The 21791-nt window shown below is 39.1% G+C and overlaps 1 protein-coding gene across 1 annotated transcript in view; it reads right to left on the reverse strand.

Moving 5' to 3' along the window:
- The window catches only part of ITGA9 (integrin subunit alpha 9), a 296310-nt gene that overhangs the window by 116071 nt on the left and 158448 nt on the right, over positions 1–21791 (reverse strand). Inside the window, exon 17 of the mRNA XM_054019618.1 lies at positions 16487–16563. Within this exon, the coding sequence (XP_053875593.1) occupies positions 16487–16563 (77 nt within the window). The remainder of the gene's footprint in view (positions 1–16486; positions 16564–21791) is intronic.

The raw sequence follows: 21791 nt of genomic DNA on the forward strand, positions 1-21791 counted from the left end.
GTGGGTGAATACCCACTTTGTCAGACGCATGTGGTGGAAATTTCCAGAGGCAGGTATAAATATGCAGGCCAGAATCAGTCTGGAGATAACGAGGTCAGTTCAATCAGGGAGGATGAGGCCCTCTTCTAGCAGTTGAGGTGTGAAAACCAAGGGATAAGAAACTACAAAAGCAGTTTCTCCAATATATCTGTTAATCTATAAGGTGCCACAGGACTCTTTGTTGCTTCTTATAGGAACAGGCTCACCTGGTAAATGGTATTGAAGTGGTAACACAAACTAACACGAGAAAAGACACTATGCTTCACACATCTGCAGCTAAAGAAGATTCTAGAATCTGGTATCCACAGTTATATCACAAGTTCCCCAAATTGGTTTGGGGAACTTGTGATTGAGCAGTAAATTTGGGGTAAAATATTCTAGACACCTTCTTGAAAGTTGATCCTTATGAATTCATCATTGTAAATTCTGCAGGACTTGTCCACAAAATAAAGAGATATTTCTAGTGCATTTATCTTCTTAGCCCATTTTATTTAGAATCTTTATTTGCTCACCACATTCTAAAATTAAGGCCCATATTTCAAATGACAGCTTCTCGCTGTTTTGATACAAACTGCAAAAACTGTGCCTGCATTTTTATGGCTGCAGTTAATTGCAAGCACTAATCCCACCACTGAGATGGCTGAGTAACAGATTTGCAGGTATATAACCTTATAAATGGTATGATTTGCTCTCACAATTATGGATGCAAACAAACGAAGGTGCAATTTTTGCTCTGGCTGGGACCCCACTAAAAATTTGAAACTAAAATGTCAATACAATTAGAGTCAAATCTTGTGATTTTTACATCAGTAAAACTCCCACTGGAGTCAATGGGACTTCTGCCCAAGTAGGCACTGAATTCAAGAGGCCAAATGCTTCAATCTTAAACATTTACGATTGAAAGGCAAACAAATTCTCCTACCAAGACATAAATGGCAAACTACTAGGATCATCTAGTAATCACAAGTACACAGAAAAAAATCTGGATGTATGTTTGCTTTAGCAAGTGATGAAAACTAACAAAGGATTCATCAAGTGAAGGACATGCTAGCTGCAATGCTCTCTAATCATTAATGTCTAGAAGTTACCATTATTTGAGAGGGAGAGTGGTTAGGACTGACTCCATGTCCTATCAACAACTTACTTTTATTTCTGCTCATGCAAACAATAGGAAAAAGATTCCTCTGATTTTGTAGCATTTACAGATTTAACACAGTCACAATCAAAGAATGTGGTCATTTAACTCTGAATAGTAGAACAATTGTTCTGAATGATTTTTTAATAAAAGATTAAAGACACAAGCAGTAACAATAAATAAGTACTGGACGTCAGTATAATGTTACTACTTTCCACAATGCCATTATCTGTTACAGTGAGTTATATCTGAAGGAAGGCATTTGTGGCGATGTTAAATTAGCCACAAGTCTTTCACAATATATTCCTCCACAGAAGAGGAAAACCTGATTTTTAAGATAGCACTAATTGATCACTGATTACAGCACCAACATCAAATTCACAGCCTTACTGAACTTTGTGAAAACCCCCAGTGGTTCGAAGCTGACAGGAATTCAGATCTTCATCAGAAATGCAACAGAAGATTGTGTTTAAGTCTCATTTTAAGAGACTAGTTTCCTGAATCATTAAATCTGAGTACATCTGGAATGAATCAGGTACACTTTCGGCAAGAAATGGATTAAGAAAAAGAATCTGTCTATTGGCAGGGGAGCTCCCGAGCCCTGTTTACTGCTCTGGGGCATGATGTCATTGAGCATGGAATGCCTGCTGTGATGTATGAACTGTACTACCAATATGATGCCATCCTTCTCCAGCATCTGCTGAACATTAAACAGGCTAGCTGCCGAGTCAAAATATGTCAGTAAAGCTATGTTGTCACCCTATGGAAACAAGAAAACAAACTAAGCCATTCTTCATTACGACAAGCTAAGGAACAAAAATCAAACAATGGCTTTTGTTTTATTTTTCATTTAATGAAAAATTTAAAAGTGGCTAATCTTTTTCCCCAAATACGTGGGTCAAGTCAAGACAGATCATATAAAAATAAGACAGCATAGATCAAACCTAAACATCAACAAGCAATCTCTAAGCAAATTTTAAAACAAGAATAGAATATAATTATGCAACACAGTATGCATAAGTGGAGAGCTGGGTAAAAGTTGTATGAAAGACTCAGAGGTGCTGAATACCTGCAGACCCATTGATTTAAAGAGGATGGGATGTGTGATGGTCAGCCCTTCGGAAAAAATCAGGCTCCAACCCTTTTCTAGGGATCAGGTTTAGATTAATTAACTAAAACCTTCCCCTGACTCTTAATTCATTGGCTCTAGCACAAAGTATATAAAGGAAATATTTTCCTTTTCCCCCCTAAAGTTATTAACAAAAGGAAACAATTCTAAAATGTCAGGACATGACAGGTATCTCTTTTAACCTGCTCTCATCTTCTGTCCCAATCCTTGATCCCCTTTGCATTGCCTTCACACAGTTATGCTGCAATCATCTGGGAAAGAAAGACTGGAAAGGATAGAGATACCAGAAAAGATCTACAACTTTCATTCCCTCACCCCCCAAGATGATGGGGCTTTAGTTACTGTGCATCTGGGGAGACATAATCTACATTCCAAAAAAGGTAAACCTGGACTCATCCCCCAATTTCCTTTAGTAGTCAGTAAAAAACACATATTGTGCTTAACCTCCCTAACCTTTGCAGATTACTCACAAGGCAGGGAAGGAATGCAACAGGACTTTCTCCTACCCTATTGGTCTGTGTCACCATTTTCCCCTTTGATATTCCAAGTCTTATATCCCTCACACAGTAGAAGCTGTAGTGCAGACAGGATCAACTGAACAGGATCAGACAACACATGGGTACAAATGCCTAAACCCATCTGAGTCCTAACTTCTATGGGTGGAGCTGCACCAATGGAGAATTAAAGGGCCCATTTTTGCTAACGCTGAGAAGGCATAGGTGAGTAAACAGCATTTGTCCTGCAACAGGCAAAAAGCAGAGCGCTTCCAAGCATGCAATGCCACCGTTCAGCCTCACTCATAACAAGGCACTGAATATTAACTACAGCTGTAGGAAATGATTGTAACAAACCCCCTAACTATGGAAAATTCATCTCGTTTGGGATTTCATTACCAACTCTAAACTCAGACAGGACTCTCTAGAGAAATTTGCAAAGCCTTTGGGCGAACCATGGCCGACTTATGATTTTGCACTGAAAGCTGACGAAACTCGCTGCTTCACCTGGCTTTGACAGGAAAACATATGAAGATCGGCAGTTTAGATTGTGTTTGATTTGGGGGGAATTGCAAAGTTTAGGGGTAGCAGACTCATAACAAATCCAAACCAAAAAAAAATGTTCACACAAACCCACATGAAGCAAAACCACGGGATGTTGCATAGCTCTGTTATTGCCCCTTTCATTCCCACAAGTACTCGAGGTCACTTCTCACAGTCCAAAAGTCAATCTGGACTAAAGCTGGGGTGTCTGCTTGGAGAAGCTACTGATTGGTCCTTTGTTAACATAATTTAGGGGGGCCAAAATCCTGCTGTCTCCTCAGCAGCCCCCCGCGCACACACCCCACTGGTGGGATCTGCTCCAGAAAGATAGGAAACAGCACTTGGAGACTCTGATCTACAGCCTCTGTGGACCATAGAGTTCTGCAGGACTTCCTGTGTCCCAGGGCAGAGAGTTTCAGTGTACAGGGTATGCTAGGGAAGACTGGTGGCTAGCTGATTATCAAACCATTCTCCAGATCAAGGAGCAGCACTTTTTGCATGGGGGCTATATTACTACAGTTGCATGATGAGGAAGAGGAGAGGCGGATTCTTTACTCCCCTAGTCCCTATGGAAACAATCCTGTCACACAGGCTAGTTACTCTGTACACACACTGGGGTCCAGGATTAGGTCACAGAAAGTGAAAGTCTGATCCAATTTTTCCATGTCCACTTTTTTAAAAAAAACAAGAACACAGTTTAATGGTCCAGGAGAAGAAGGCACAAAAGATTACATACTATCTGGCTGACGTCCCTGTTCATTACTGGGGGATTGCAACAAAGGAGAGGTTACTGCTGTGGGATTTAGGAAAATGGTTACAGCTAGTTACTGTGTTCTCAGCCCTTCTCTGGGAATGCCAAATAGATCCTCTTTCCCAAATTCAGGTTCTTCAAATAAATCTCACAACATCCCAACTGACATGCCAGTATTCAGCAACATACACTTTCAATTTTTTACATTTTAAATTACATGTGCAGTATATGAGCAAATCTTCCCACCCCTCGCTCTAGTTACACTCTTCAAAAAACAGGTAACTTTCTTATATTACTACTTATTTCTACAGAGCCACAAATATGTGTAAGCTTTTACAGGCAGAAATAAAAAGGGTAAAGGGACCCTGATTCTTATCTCACTCATGCTGGCTTTACATCAGTGGGATTCTCTTTATTTCTGTGGAGTTACTGCTGATTAAGAACAGGGTAAGTGAAAGGAGAATTAGGCACAACATCCCTGTCAAATCTATATTCAAAAGCCCTGATTCTGCGCACACATCCTGGGGTAACTTTATTCTCATAAGCAGGCTCACTGAAGTCAATGGGATTGCACATGAGTTCATTTTTTCACGTGGGTGTGTGCAGGCTCAGGCCCTAAAATGAGACCAGAGATAGAGGAAACTGATCACAGATAGCAGTAACTAAGAGGATGGAATAATTACTCCCACTGAACAAGAGGTAGGTGCTACATGCAATGTGGATCCCACACTGGTTACTTTAAAAAAAAGCTGCTTATTATTATTTGAAAAGGTCAAAGGAATGAGTTATGTTGCAATGGTGGATTAGCATAGATAGGCCTAGAAGAAGTACTGTAATCCATTTTGAGGAGAAATTTAGTACTTTGTGGCATGAAATTTCTATGGATTAAATCTTTTAACAATGACAGCATGCAATACACATTTCCTGAGGAAAAATGAATCTTTTAGCAACTGAACTCCAAGTGAAATCTGACAAAACAGGTTGGATTTTGTTTTCTCTTCCTGGAATGCAGGAGCAAAATATGGAATCAATTAGTGTTCTTGGTTGAGCACAGAAGAGGGAAAAGGGGACAAAAAGTCCTGTACACCAGTCGTTTATAGATCACAACCAATGCGTATTTAACCAAGGAGGAAAACTCATAAAAATGTATGGAATTTGTTGCAACAGGGAATTTGTTACACAGTAGCAGGTGATTGATGTCAAGAATAAAATATGCCAAATTAAGATATTTTTAACTGAGAAATGAATCAGTATGGAACTCAGCACATACAACATTACCACCAGCAACTCCTCTGTTTCAAGCGTTTTGCTACTCTCCACAAACAAAGCAACTCAATGGCTGATCTGTAGAGCTGCTCAGCTTTATTGGATTTTGTAAACTGCAGTAAAAAAGAAAATTTGTCTAGCTGCTGTCAATCTGTGCAGTATCTGTTGAGCTTCGATTTCTCAATGGCAGCTAAAATAACACGACAATATTGCAGTAGTTCAATCCTTCTCTTTGCTTAGCCTGACATAATTGGTTATTAAACCAAGAAACAGTACTCTGCCCTACAACCTCTTTGGTGAATGGGCTACCAATGCAGAGGTGTCCAGGAAGAATGCAGGGTTTTATATTAGTTCAGTAGTCACTTCAAAAGGGAACTAGCCACATATCTTGAAAGCCCTGCTGTAATCAAATTTTCAGGACAGTCATATTCCAGTGGATGTATCCTGGTGATTATTACAGAACAAAGTCGTGTTAAGTCTCATTTGTACACAGTCCCTAACTGGAAGAGAACAGCCCATTGCAAAGAGAGAGTAGGAATCCATATTCTTTTATTGCCACTGGATTTTTGAGCTCTGTAATCACTCATTACTCGTTGGTTCCATTACCATCTGGAGTGCTTCAATCACTGTACTCTCAGCAGGCACAGGACTGGCCATTGCAATAGATGTTTTCACGTGTGATAGATTTATGATGCTCTGAGTGCCACTGGCCAGATGGAAACCAAGGAACTATTCCTTCATCCCAATGCACACTCAACAATGGAAAACATTCAGCTAGTTCCCTAAGATGATTCTCCTACTGCAACTTACATTATGTTCTGATTAATCACTGGCTCTGCTGGTAGTCCTTTCAGGAAACTGCAAATCAGATCCTTGATGTGATGCAACAAAATTATCCATAAATACAATATGCACCTCATTAGCAACAAATTATAGCTAAGAATAGAGCTAGGCTAAGAATAAAAAGACTGCTTCTTTGAAACAATGAACTATGAATATTTAGTTACATATATACTATGATATTTGAAATGTACTTCACACACAAGTACAAAAATATTATAGTAGGCATTTTCATTTTATGCCTTATGTTACACCAAATTGCTTTGGAATGACAGTTATTCTACAATAAAATAATTCTAAGCTATGAAGTTGTTCTTATTACAGTGTGGTGTCGCAGCATGATTTTGAGAGACATCATAAAGGAAATTATAAATCCCCGCATGTCCCACATTTACCCTTCTTCTTCTAACTGGAAAGACAAACGAGCCTCTTAAATCTTAATACTATCCTAGGATATTCCTAGGAACTGACCACAGACTCTACGTGTCCTTTGACCCAGTAAATTACTATCATATTGGAACATGTACTTCATGTGACATCACCTACTTCAATGGACTTTGGATCAGACCCCAAGAGCACTGATCCTTCCTTTCTAATACTGAGATTTATAAAATTCCAGAGTGCACAAATTTTTCTTTAAGTTTCTGTAAAGCAGATAATTTGGCAAGTTCTCTTGCTCTGAATAAACTGACTAGGATAAACAGAGTATAAAAATATTGATTAATGAAGTTTTTGTTTAAGGCATGATAAAATAAATGGAATAAAAACCCTTTGTGACAGTGCCACCCATAAGGCTTTATGGAAATATGCTTATGAATGTGTGTGTATATATATATATATATAAAAAACATAACTAGAATGTGTTTTATGCTACATATACCAGGCAACATATCTCTGTGAAGGTCATGATCTACTGAATCTATTAATCCTATTTGTATGCATGTATCATTTTTGTATTCGAAGTGATGAGTATTGGCTGCATACTTGTTTGATCCTAAGTAGGCTGTAGTGAAGCAGTTGGTCAGCTTTCTGAGAAAAGACTATTCTCAGTAAGTGCCCCATCAAGAAACACTTAAGACAACAATGAACTTGGAGACACCAATCCACATCTGGACTTTCCCAGGAATGTGGCTTGGCTGGTAAGGAACTCAGTCATGCATGGACATGTAACTTGCCCGGGTGACTCCAAAACTCCATTTTGTAGCTGGACTTTGCATAGGAGAGAGGAGGGGGTCTCCACCCACAAGAGAAAGTCTATTTCTCTTGGAGACCCCTCCATTTGGTCTTCAGCTGGCTAAAGAGAGATCCTCTCCACCCCCAAAGATACCTGAAAGAAACTGGAACAAAGGGCAGTGACTGCAAGGGGTGTGAGTGATTGCTGGGCCCAGACTAAAAGGAGATTAGTCTGTAAAAGGAAGCATTCTGGAACTGGTGAGGATCTTATCTGTATTCAGTTTCTTACTGTATTAGACATAGACTGGCGTGTTTTATTTTATTTTACTTGGTAATTCACTTTGTTCTGTCTGTTACTACCTGGAACCACTTAAATCCTACTTTCTGTATTTAATAAAATCACTTTTTACTTATTAATTAACCCAGAGTATGTATTCATACTTGGGGGGGAACAAACAGCTGTGCATATCTCTCTATTAGTGTTAAGGAGGACGAACAATTTATGAGTTTACCCTGTATAAGCTTTTTACAGGGTAAAACAGATTTATTTGGGTTTAGACCCCATTGGGAGTTGGACATCTGAGTGTTAAAGCCAAGAACACTTCTGTTAGCTGCTTTCAGATAAGCCTACAGCTGTTAGGGGACGTGGTTCAGACGTGGGTCTGAGTTTGCAGCAGGTTAGCGAGTCTGTCTCAAACCAAGCAGGGAACTGAAGTCCTAAGCTGACTGGGCAGGAAAGCAGGGCCGGAGGTAGTCTTGGCACATCAGGTGGCAGCTCCCAAGGGGGGTTCTGTGATCTAACCCATCACACCCTTCATCTGCTATGTTTCAGAGTAGCAGCCGTGTTAGTCTGTAGCCACAAAAAGAACAGGAGTACTTGTGGCACCTTAGAGACTAACAAATTTATTAGAGCATAAGCTTTCGTGGACTACAGCCCACTTCTTCGGATGCATCCGAAGAAGTGGGCTGTAGTCCACGAAAGCTTATGCTCTAATAAATTTGTTAGTCTCTAAGGTGCCACAAGTACTCCTGTTCTTTTCATCTGCTATGAAGGCCTACAGAGCAAGAAAAAATAGATCCTATCAGAACAAGTAATTAAGCTCCAAATGAAAGGATATTTTTTTCCTCATCACCACTGTTTTGCTAAGACACTGTGTAGAGGCAGAAAACCACAAAGCGCAGGCCATGAAACATGAGGCCTCACTGAAAACCAATTCCTGTTGTCTGATCAAAGCAAGATAAGCTCTGTACCATGAGCTCAGTCAAATTTATGAAACATGTTACTTCCTACACTAAGCCACAAGCTTGCTGCTTTTCTCTGCTGGTTTACAAAATCTGACCAATGTAAAAACCTTTTTAAAAAAAAATCACAATATCTGTAATTAAAGGCTATGGACTCTAACTAATAAAAGTTGTTGATCTTCAAAATACTGTTTGTTCTTTTTTGGGGGCTTATACAGTATCTGTATTCTTAAAATATTTAACTACTTTCTATGCTATTTCCCTGTTATTGGTGAAAAGGAAATGTACGTCATAACACACATTTATCTGCTACTTCTGGATTCTCTCTGCCCATGTTCTGTAACAGTTGGACGGGTTGTAGTGAAACTATCAGGGCTACATTTTTAAGCACAGGTTCCTGCACCAGTTGAAACAAAGGGAATTTTACAGTTGACTTTAATGGGAGCAGAAGCGTGTCCATAAGTTGCATTTACAGTTTGCACCCACAAAACTCTCAAATGATTGTGGGATTAAGCACCTATAAGAAATTACTCTTTTCACTGGTGCAAGTGAAATGCCTACAAATTTGTGGGTTGATCCAATGCCCATGGAAGTCTTACCTTTGTCTTTAGTGGGAACAGAATTAGGCTTTTTCTGGCCACATCCTAGCTGCTCAAATTGACATAGAAAACATTTCTATAGAAAATTTTTTATTTTCTATGCAGTTGGTTGAAAATTTTTTCTATTGGAAAATAAAATTTCCTAGAAATTAAAACATTTTGCCAAAAAGTATCAAATTCAATTAAGTTTTCAATGGAAAGGCTTCTGAGGTCCCAGGTAGAGTCTCTGATCCTTTCCGGAGATAAGAGACACACAAATCAAAACCTGACCTTTACAATTTGAAAACAGACTTTTCAACAAAATTGCATTTTGCAAAAACTTTTGAAAGATTCTGTTTTCATTCAGTGAGGAACAAAAACAAAATTTCAAAACCTTGAAATTCTTCATATAACAGGACTATCATTCCTCAAACATCTCCGGTGTTCTACACGTTTCATTTCACAATTCTGTATTTCCAATGTAAATAATTTACAGTACTAAAGAGTGAGAACAACAGGTTTGTGTGGGAGGGAGGTAAATTTGGGTCTGTAATAAGAGCAGCAGATTGGGTATAAGTCAACATGAAAATAACTTTGTTTCATTCTCCAAACAGTTTGGTCTTGAGGGCAGATATATAACTAGACATATTCTAGCTGGTGAACAATTCTAGTTCTAATGACAGATGAAGTGTAACTTTATGTCACAGAATTATATGGGACACAAGCTGCCTTTGAAATTTTCTTATGAATAATAATTATTTATATAGCATTTTTTTTATCCAAGGATTCTTGCAGTCCTCTGTCTTTCCAAAACTGATTTCCAAACTATACATATGAGTCAATTCAATCACCACCAGTGGGTAATGCAGCTGCCATATGAGAAGCCACAGCAACACTATTTTGTTTTATAAATAGTAATGCTACTATGTTTCCTATGGTACACAGATTGCCACTACATTTACACAGCCATGCAGGATTTCCTCTCTAGCTGCATCTCTTAAGGAAGGCACCAGTCTATTCTGCTCTAAGAACAGACTTTTGTTTATTCCTTCCTCCAAATTTTTGTTTGATTTTCATGGGACAGCCTATTTTTTTTCCAAACACCTTTTCTGATACACAAGCAAAAGCAAATATTCTCCATGACTTTAGATCAGTTTCCATTACTTATCAGGCTCTATTTAGAAGGTATCATTACATTTGCTGAAAAGACACCTGAGTGCCTAGCACTAAGCTAGCTCCCAAACAGTAGCCTGAGAGAGAAGACCATCTTGATATTAAATCCAGCCTACATGGTCAGAAGGATTTGCTGATTCAACACACGCCGATCATGGCTCACATACTGGGACAGGTGCATGAAAGCTCCAATGTCTGCAACATATGCTAGACAGCATTTTCATATGGATTCATGCACTCTTTTTTCAATGGGATTCCTAGACATGTTGTCTTTAGGTTTGCCCCGTGGAGACAGGCATATTCCCAAATTCCTCATGACTCAGTGCATCAATCTACGACCAGATAGCCAGGTATCACACCAGAACCTGAAGCCAGTTCAAGTATGTCAAACAAGATGTGTGTTCCCATTCATCATCCTGCTACTCTGGCGACTGCAGTTTTATCTTAAAGGGCCAGAGTGTTCTTTTCCTCATATATAGTCAGGGGGACATAGATTCATAGATTTTAAGGCCAGAAAGGGCCATTGTGGTCATCTTGTTTGACCACCTGCATAATAGAGGCTGGAGAATTTCACCCAGCACATTATGGGGACACAGATGCACTTCAAGTTCTAAATGAGCAGGTACACAGAGGCTCAATGAAAGCACAAGACTTGCTACCTAAACTTGATGGAAAAGATATTCTCTGTTGAGAAAACAGATTTCATTGTGTTCCTTTGAAATCTCTCATACTGTGTATGATCTATGACTACTATTTTCAATACTAAATAATGTATTTTTAAAAATACATCAGGAGAAATGTTCTCTCTCTGTTGGAACTAGTCCACATATAAAAGTTATTGGAGTTTAGATTCAATATAACTATTACAGTGGGTCTGTAATCTGCTTTTTAAATTATTACATTTTTAGTGCTGGTTGGTTGGCATGCATGGCCAGTTTCTTATTGCTATCCAAAAGGCTGTAGCCATAAAAATAAATTCGACTGGAAAATATTTTATTCCTGTTCTCCTTAGGGTTGCATGTTGTGCTACTAGGATTGCCAAAGTATTTATATGGTATGAATACTATCAGCCCATCAGTTTTTAAATGCAACCCTTTTCCAGATTTTGCAGTCTCCAGTCAGTCAGTCACAAGGTCTCACTAACACAGCAATTCTAAGACAGTGATGCGGAGACCGTTCCGATCCAAGATGTTAAAAGGTCATGTTTTTGTTTCTTTAGTTTAAGGAAAATAGATTTGAAGTGGGGTCATGTATGTAGAGAGGAGATACTTAGACGAGCCCAGCAAATTGCAGTCCTGTACCAATTGAGAAGATGACGATGGCAGTGGTGGAGTCATATCAAACATGCAGAAGAAGGTATGCTTTTACAGAAGCTTTCTAGAGCTGTGGTCAAAGGAAGTAGAGCACAAGGCCGACCACCAATGAGGTTGGAAATTGCAATTTTGAGGAAGTGCAGGCAGCCCCCTCCATGACTGATTCATCCAGGCCAGAACTTATAAAGACCCTCTGAAGTGATACTAACTGCACAGGCTGTGTTAAATTACTCTGGGAGCTAGAAAGCTGCAAGGGCGGGAGGGGAGGGGGGAGAGAGGAATCTGTCTATGATCCGTAGCCTCAGAAAGAATCTCCTTTCTATTTAGTACAACTGAATGTCTCTTCTCTGCCTCAACATAAAGGACTTTACCCAGGCCCTCAAGACATGTTTCTGAGGATGTTCTAAATTAACCTTTTAGTTTATTTCAGGCATTAGTGAACCAGTACATATGAATGCCACCAGGCTCTACAAAGGATATTGCCCATGCCTAGACATGAAATCAAACCCAAAACTTTTTGAAATGGTTGGAGTTTTTCCATAGTTTATCATTTTCAAGCACTCCCCCTACACCGCCAAGTCCCATCCCCAGTGGAGGGCCTTGATATATGCAGTAGCATCATTTCCAGGTGTACCGCACACCTGACCCACATGCAAAAGAGCAGTAAAAGTAGAACATGCCAGAAACCCAGCATCATTTCCAGCATAAGGCTATGTCTATACTTACGAGTAGATCGGGACTTCTGTGATTGATGCAGCCGTGTCGATTTAGCGAGTCTAGTGAAGACCCACTAAAAATATAGATTTTTTTTGTTACAAAAACAAAACAATGTAAAACTTAAGGGCCTACAAGTCCACTCAGTCCTACTTCTTATTCAGCCAATTGCTAAGACAAACAAGTTTGTTTACATTTGCAGGAGATAATGCTGCCCTCTTCTTATTTACGTCACCAGAAAATGAGAACAAGCATTTGCATGGCACTTTTGTAGCCAATACAGCATGGTATTTACATGCCAGATATGCTAAACATTCGTATCTGCTTCGCCTTCATGCTTTGGCCACCATTCCAGAGGACATGCTTCCATGCTGATGATGCTTGTTAAAAAAATGTATGCGTTAATTAAATTTGTGACTGAACTCCTTGGGGAAGAACTGTACGTCCTCTGCTCTGTTTTACCTGCATTCTGCCATATATTTCATGTTATAGCAGTCTCAGAAAATGACCAAGCACATGTTGTTCATTTTAGGAACACTTTCAGAGCAGATTTGACAAAACACAAAAGATACCAATGTGAGATTTCTAAAGATAGCTACAGCTCTCGACCCAAGGTTTAATAATCTGAAGTGGCTTCCAAAATCTGAGAGGGACGAGGTATGGAGCATGTTAAGAGAAGTCTTAAAAGAGCAACACTCTGATGTGGAAACTACAGAACCCAAACCATCAAAAAAGAAAATCAACCTTCTGCTGGTGGCATCTCACTCAGATAATGAAAGTGAACATGCGTTGGTCCACACTGCTTTGGATTGTTATCGAGCAGAACCCATCATCAGCATGGACACATGTGCCCTGGAATGTTGGTTTAAGCACAAAGGGACATATGAATCTTTAGTGCATCTGGCACATAAATATCTTGCAATGTTGGCTATACTCGTGCCACATGAACACCTGTTCTCACTTTCAGGTGACACTGTAAACAAGAAGCGGGCAGCATTACCTCCTGCAAATGTAAACAAACTTATTTGTCTGAACGATTGGCTGAACAAGATGTAGGATTGAGTGGACTTGCAGGATCTAAAATTTTACATTGTTTTATTTTTGAATGCAGGTATTTTTGTACATTTGTATATTTGTAAGTTCAACTTTCATGATAAAGAGATTGCACTACAGTACTTGTATGAGGTGAACTGAAAAATACTTTTTTTTTTTTTTTTTACAGTGCAAATACTTGTAATCAAAAATAAATATAAAATTAGCATTGTAAACTTTGTGGTCTGTGTTGTAATTGAAATCAATATATTTTAAAATGTAGAAAACATCCAAAAATATTTAAATGGTATTCTATTATTGTTTAACAGTGCAATTAATAGCGATTAATTTTTTTAAATACTTAACATCCCTAGCTTGGTTGGTATTTGATTTTTTTCAGTAAATGTCAGCAAACATCAATTGTACTGTACATGCATACAAATCAATGAAAATATATTTCCATTGATAATCAAAATTCACAGATAAATCAAACTCTAAATTTGCCTAACAAAAATTACTTAGTATATTTTGACATGCAATGTTAACCGTTGAATTCTGCTAAGCCTAAATATTGAACAAGGGAAGATAATCTGTACCCAAAGCATCTTAGTCAATAAAAAGCTACAAAGAAATTCAGAGCAGACCTGCTATTTTTGTTTCTTGTTATCTAGTTCAATATGCTTGCTAAGTGTATGCCATCCAGGGGTACATTTCCAAAGCACTGGATGACGTTTTTACTATGTAGTTCTCACTGGGTCAAATTCATTCCTTGCGTAACCCCAGAACAGAGTTGCTGTGCGGTACCTAACGTTATAATGGTGATCACTGCAATTAATTCTCATGATGGTAACCTAATCTTTGAGAGTTAGATGTTCTGCTTAGAAAATTTGCATTATATGATGCGATACAAAACAATGTACTGTAAAGCATATTGCACTGTGTATACCTGATGACTCTGAAGTGCTGAGGTAACTGAAAAGCATATAAACCAGAAAAATTTACAATGAGAAACTAATGGACTTCCACTTACATCAATTTTTTACATTGATGAAACTGTATAGGCATCAATGGAGCAATTTTTCCAGTGTACGTGATAACAGAATCAGGTCCAATATATTTGTCTAGTACAAAAATGTAATGATCCTGTAAATACTTCAATTCATTCTGGTGTATAAGCACTGGAAATGACTGAAGGTTTGTAACAACTTCTGTTACATAGACAGATAGAATTACAAAAAAAATGCTTATATACACAATCTTTCAGCATATGGCATTGCATGTATGAGAAATTAGTCGTACTATACAGGATAGGCATCTTTCCCAACCTATCCAAACCAGAATCCAGAGTAGCCTTTTTATTTTAAACAGGCAATAATAATACATATTCTAATTTCTTTAGATTGAAGAATGTTATGGGTGTTTTCTAAAAACAGAAACAGACAGTCTCGGAGATTAAAAACAACAGCAAATCAACAGAATATGTTATCTATTTGAAGACATCTTGTATATTTCAAATAGTAACTCAGAGATGAACTAAAATGAAGAACTGAGTGGTTTGATCAGCACTTGCTGTATCAATGTTGTATTGTATTAGAAAACCCTACACTCATTCTACAGTCATGATTTTTATTTTGTTTAGGTGAAATCAACAGCTTATTTTTCAAATAAAAAAATCAGGTTTAAATCTAAACAGCTGAAAGAGCTAGCAGTCCCCCAAAACACTACTAACTATATTGCTTACTGCCATGACTTCAGAGGATTAACTCATAGCAAGTAAGTGTTTTCAGGATTTGTCCCCTAGTTTTCTGGATTATCTCTGGTCTGAAGAATAGGGGAAAAAAACAGTTCTCCAGTTTTGCTCCAGTGTGCATTTTGTACAGCTCTAACATTCTGTATAAGGTAACAAGTCCAGGTTTGGGGAGTGAGGGGGAGAAAGGCAAATTGCAAGCTTGGAATCCATAGCTTGAGAACCCAATCCAACTCCCAGTTAGTCAATGGAAAGACTCCTGTTTACTTCAATGGGAGCTGGAGCTGGTCATAGTTTCTCAAAGTTTGCTTTTAGGGTTTTGGTTCAGGCCCATCTGTAGTTACAACTATAAAACACTGTAGAGTTGTGCAAAATGCATTTATATCTGCTGACTTTACTGTTTTTGACGTATTCTTTCCTGGCCTGAAAGCTACAGATTTCACAGACAGCATCTGCATCAAACAGCAAAACACCTGAAACATGGTTAAATATTTCAGATCAGCATTTCACTCCCTAAAAGCGTGCTAAAAATGATAGGGAAAAGGAAACAGAAGTGATACATAAGGCTCACCTTTAACCTGAAAAAATCCAGAAATGAAATTAGCACATCCTGACCAAGCAATATAATATGCCTCTTTCTTGGATCATAAGTCAAATGAGACAAAACAAAAACTTCACATAGTGCCACTTGGCAAGTTTTACCATGTGAGATGAAAAGTGAAGCTAAAAGGAAAAACTATCTAAATATTGACAAAATGATTGTGAAACTGACAAATGAAGACAAATAATTCCGCAGAGACTACGAATTTATGAAATTAGAGGGGAGTAGGATAAAATTTAATACCACAAAGGATTTTATGACAATATTTTGAGATTTTTTCACATTTTTATTAAGGAAAATGGAGAAGCTTCATGCAGCTTTACTTTGTCATCACCTTCTTTGAGAGGCAGCACGGTCTAGTGGAGATGGCATTGGACAGAAAACTTATGCTTTGACACTGACCTACTGTGGGACTTAGAACAAGTCACTTATATTTCTGTGCTTCTAATTCCCCTTCCCCTCCTTTGTCTGTTCAGATTGTAAGCTCTCTCGAGCAGTGACTGTCCTGTGCATGCATAATACCTAGCATAACAGGGCCTGATATCAGTCTCTCTAGGTACTATCATAATATCATTAATAATAATCAGCATGTCATGAAAGAAGTTGTATGTATAAGGTGAGGATCTCTATTTTGGGTTTTCGCTGTGCCCTTAATTAAAATCAATTATATACTAGTATGTAGAAGTAAGAACATGACAAAAGTTTAATTCACTCACCTAGACAGCAATAATTTACCCTGAAGTTTCAAATCAGCGGCACAATCATCTGATTGACAATTCCTCTCAAAAACAGTCTGTGAAAAACAGAGGAGAAAGCTGTTATAGTGGGGGACTTTGGTATAATCAGACTCCTCTTCCCAAAGCAATGTGTTTCAGTAAAATTAAGAACATTTGAAGGTCATGATACAAAGTACTGAGGAGCAAAGTTCAAGCAAGTCAGAGGCAGTCAAATCTTCTCTTTATCTAGACCTTTTAGACTCTGTCAGACTGAACTGGAAAGCTCACCAGAAACAGACTCTCATGTCTTTTCTTCACTGCATTCCTGTTTCTGGTCAGGCTATAATGACCTCCTACCCCATATTTTTGGCACTCCTGTTTCTGGTTCCAAATAGTATGAATGAAAAAAAAAAAGATGTATGTGGGAAATAATTGAACTAAACTCTTTCATAACCCTGGAAAAGACTTGCGTCTGTGTAGAGTTTGAGGTACCAGGACATATGCATCAAACCTCTTCACTCATCTATAAACAAAGTAAAATTTTACCCCTTTGTCATCATGTTGTTTATACTAGGAAAATACGCCATTCCTTTAAGCAAAGCATGCAATTCTGACTTTCAAATTACTGAGCATTAAAATAATCCCAGAATAACAGAACTACAGTCAAACCTCTTGAACGTTTGTAAAACCCACTGGGAGCTGACAATGCAGTTATCAAATTAAATGGATCAGTGAAATGAAGAGAGGAAAAAGGCCAAGATTCTACAGCACTGTGCATGGGCACACAAAGCTTCAGTGGCAATGGGGATGACACTTTTCCACGACGTAATGGCAGAGGGGGCAGGCAGGAGAGGGTACCTGCTTAAGAATGCCACATTCCCTTAAGTGTGGCCAAGTACTGCCTGTTGGCAATTCTCCACATCTAAATGTGGAAGACAGTGGTGGGTGTGTTGTGGATATGATAGGAACATGTCCACAGTGTCCGACAACAGCATGGATCCACTGAGCCTGTATCCTGTTAAAGAGATTGGGAGAACATGATGACTATTTCTCCCATTGCTTGGAACAGAGAGCACTGCCCAATTGCACAGATGACCAGGCCATTTGGGGGAAAGGATTCCATCTCCCTGCACTTTACAAATCTCTCAACCTGCCAACCACTTAAAGACAAAGACCCAAAAAGAGGGACTCAAAAAATTATTCATGCAGGACACTTAAAATGCTGTGGATTCTTTCCGTTAGCGTAAACAATATTTTCTGGTACCTCAATCCCATGATATATTATTTCTGAAGTAAATAATTTTCAACAACAAATGTAAGGGTACATAGGATCTGTGTGTAAAGTACAGAATTATGGGACTAAGATGAGCTGTGTCCCTCAAAATGAGGTACAGTTGACAGGCATGTCCCTCTTATCCTCAGAGAAAAACCATTTTCCATGGGTTTTGTTCCTCTGCTCAGAATTTGGCCCTAACTGCTGATATGTCTAAGTACATTAAAGGCAGTTTGAGCTCTCAAGGAAAAAGGAGCATTAACTATAAAAATCATCTCACCCTACAGTTTATTTTTTGTATATTGTATCTCTGTAAAATTCAGTAACTTATCAAAAACACAGCATGTCCAAAGATATCAAGTGTATTTTAAAAATATAGCATTTTAAGTGAATTCAAGGAACTGGGTAACAATCCTGGACTTTTGTTATTACATCTATTGGCTTGGCTCTTCAAGTCAAAAGAGCAGATACTAAGTTTCCTACAATTATTGATCAGATAAATGGTTGCCCATCTAAACCATTCAAACCTAAAACGTATCAGATGCTTAACTACCTTGCAAACATTAATAACATTTTCTTATGCCAGAGAAACTCAAGCCAGCAGGAGTTAAATGCCAGACGCACTTCACAGGTATTGTAGTACTGAGGAGGGAGAAGGAAAGATGGTCCAAGCTCCCCAACATAGAACTGTGCAGAAGTGACACCCCCCCTTTCCCTTGGGGGGTGGGGACACTAAGACCTATCCAGCACCTTCCCTGAAAGTCACGATGGATTGGGAGGGAAAAGTTTCCAGTGAGAAACCAGCCATGTGAGTCAGGAACATTTCCAAGCTGAAACAGACAGAAGCAGTCTCGGCAGGTTGCGGTTGCTGAGGATCTGGGTGGCTTCTGTGGAAATCTCACTGAAATTGACACATTCCCACATAATGTATCAATTTCAACAAACTGGCATTTCCTAGCAGAAAAACACTCCACCGGAAAATTTCCAACCAGTTCTAGTATTTCTCCTCATAACACCCCTCTGAGGTAGGGCAGTGCAGTTATCTCCATTTTACAGATGGGGAACTGAGGCAAAGAGTGATTTGCACCCAAGGCCTCACAGGAAGTCTGTGGAGGAGCAGGGAAATGAGCCCAGCTTTCCCAAGTCCCAGACTAGTGCCCTAACCAAACTCCATGTCATTTTCAAAAAACAGAATAAGTACTTAACCTTGGAGTCCTGACCAATATTCCAGTTCATATAAGCAGTGTGCAGTAGTTAGGGATGAACCAACCAAGTTGGATAAAAACAAGGATGGACTCAAACCTTGAGCTAGCCAAATTTTTGTTTAGAAGTTTGAGAAAGTTTGCGCTCTTTCCCCTCTTCCCTTCCCCAGTTACTTAGCATTTCTGCATATTCTTCTGTACTTCCTAGTTCTACAAATGGAAGTGGAACAACTTAAATATAGCACCATGAGAAAGTCTGTGTTTGTAGTATTTCTGGCCAAATCAGAAAGCGAAAATACCACAAATCTTGCAACAAATAAAAACGTAAAAATAAATGAATTCTTGTGAGATCTTCAACCCCCAAGAAATTCAGAGAAGCTTCTGGAAAGCTGGGGCCTTCTCCAAAATAAGCCCCAAGCCCTTAAAGTGCTTGGTGTTAGGTTTCAGAAAGAGCTGTGTCCTTCCTTCCTTCCACAGCAAGAGGGCAAGTGGGCAGCTAACATGGGAGTCTTGAGGAGATTGGGGAGAAACAAACAGGAGTAACTCCTCAAAACCCAACCTTTTCATTTGGTTTGGATCAGACAATGGTAAATTCATTCAGAACCAGATTCTGCTACCTTTACACACTTTGAGCCAACACACCTTGTTCCACACGTAGTCCCATGATGCTACTCAAGATGAGTAAAGGTAGCAGAATCCAATCTTCAGTGACTGGAAATTCAATCTGGATTTTTAAAAATCAGGCCATGCACGTAGGTGCCGAAATGTGGCCCTTACAAGCTTAATTTTAGGCCTTAATTTTTTTAAATCTTAGCTGTAAGTTTTCAAATTGCCCTTAAAAGCGAAGCTACTAGATTGAAATATCTACTGATCACAAGGTAAACTACTAGTTACTGAAACCGCCCAGCCACCCTCCGCTTCACCAGACTATAGCTATTTGTAAAAAGAACAGGAGTACTTGTGGCACCTTAGAGACTAACAAATTTATTAGAGCATAAGCTTTTGTGGGCTACTATCTGTGGAACTTTGGCAGTCTGATTCTTGCTCACATGCTCAGGGTCTAACTGACTGCCATATGTAAGGTTGGGAAGGAATTCAGCCCCCTTCCTCCCCACCCCCCCAATGTCCGATTGGCAGTGACCTGGGTTTTTTTCCCACCTTCCTCTCTGCAGCATGGGATGCAGGTTGTTTGCCAGGACCATCTGGCTATGTCCCACCTGATCATTTCCCTGTCACTGAAGGAACTTTAGGCATTGGTGCACCTCAGTTCCTCCTATTTTCTACCTGTGGCACATAATAGTTTAATTTACGGAGGACTGTAAGAGTTTGGTCTAATTTTGGTTGTTGGGTTTGTGTGCGAGTGCTCAGTGGTGTTGGTGGCCTGTGATAAGCAGGAGGTCAGACTGATCTGGTCCCTTCTGGCCTTAAACTCTATGTCCCTATGATAAACTTGTCTATTAAATCAAATATCCCACAGAGCCAGGTGCAAAAGCCTGAATTCAATTCCCTCAAGAGAAGCAATTAACGTTCCTGAAAGCCTTCCAGGATTTAATTACATACACTGGCTATAATAAGAACAAATTATTTAGAGAATATGTCTAGGAAATATTCAAGCAAATTCAATCCAGGGGAGTGAACTCCACAGGGGCTATAAATGATCAGAAGAATCCTGCTATTAAACAAAACAGCCAAGTCAGAACAGCGTGGGCGGTGGGTGCGGGGAGGGGTGAAATCAGCTAGGGAGCTCACCCGGGGCTCCAGGTGTTCCCATGAAGAAGTGTTACACAAAGAAAAGAGCTTCAAATTTACAATGGATTAGCATAGGAAAATGGGGGGGAAATGGCCAGCAATAATTATTTTATTAAACTAAAGCACATAAGAACTTCTCTAATTGGAGAAAGGTGGAGGGAAATGAATTTGCTCATTGAATTTATTGAGAGGAAAGTTCTGTACCTAAGGATCAGTACTAATATACTACCATTTATCATATCATCTAAAGCCAAACGTAATCATTTCTCCTTTCCACAAAAGCTGGCTTTAGATTTCAGCAGGGCCCTGCTTTGTTTCTTTTGATGAAGCAATAATATATTAAACATGGACATATCTATCTAACAGCAACAAGAAAAAGATAGAAAACTGGACAAACAAGAGGAAGAGGTGCTCCCCAAGGAAATCAGCTGTCTGGAAAAAGCTCCCTAAACAAAGTTGCTATCTAGCAACTGAAAACTAATAAGCATAAATGTATCTGTCATGTTCTTCTGGACCAAATATGGACTGGTCACAGAGCTTGCTTATCCACACCAGATGGGTTGATCATAAATAAGGTTAAGATTTTGACACAGTTATTTTTAGTAAAAAAAAAGTCATGGACAGGTCACGGACAATAAACAAAAATTCATGGAAGCCTGTGACCTGTCCCTGACTTTTACTAAAAATAACTGACACAAAATGGGGTTGACAGGGGGAGGACTGAAGCCCGAGGGGGGGGGGGAGGTCTAGCACCCACCAAGGAGCTCCAGGGTCCCGCCCATTAGCTGACATCTCCATCCCACCATCCCAGTGCTGGAAAATGTCACGGAGGTCTCTGAAAGTCATGGGATCAGTGACTTCCATGAGCTTCATGACATAATCTTACCCTTAATCATAAGATCCTTTAATGATCTGCCAGGTCTGGCTGAAGTTTATTTAAATAAAGTATTTTATGCACAGTGACACCTAGTGGTTGAGCATTTTGCCACAGTTTTGCATTCCATCTCCCCTTTAATTTCTATATTCCTACCATTTACTATGTTTACACTATCACACTGTCTTTGAAACTCTGTACATATCA

Source organism: Malaclemys terrapin, chromosome 2 (genome assembly GCF_027887155.1).
Source record: "Malaclemys terrapin pileata isolate rMalTer1 chromosome 2, rMalTer1.hap1, whole genome shotgun sequence".
Taxonomy (NCBI): domain Eukaryota; kingdom Metazoa; phylum Chordata; order Testudines; family Emydidae; genus Malaclemys; species Malaclemys terrapin.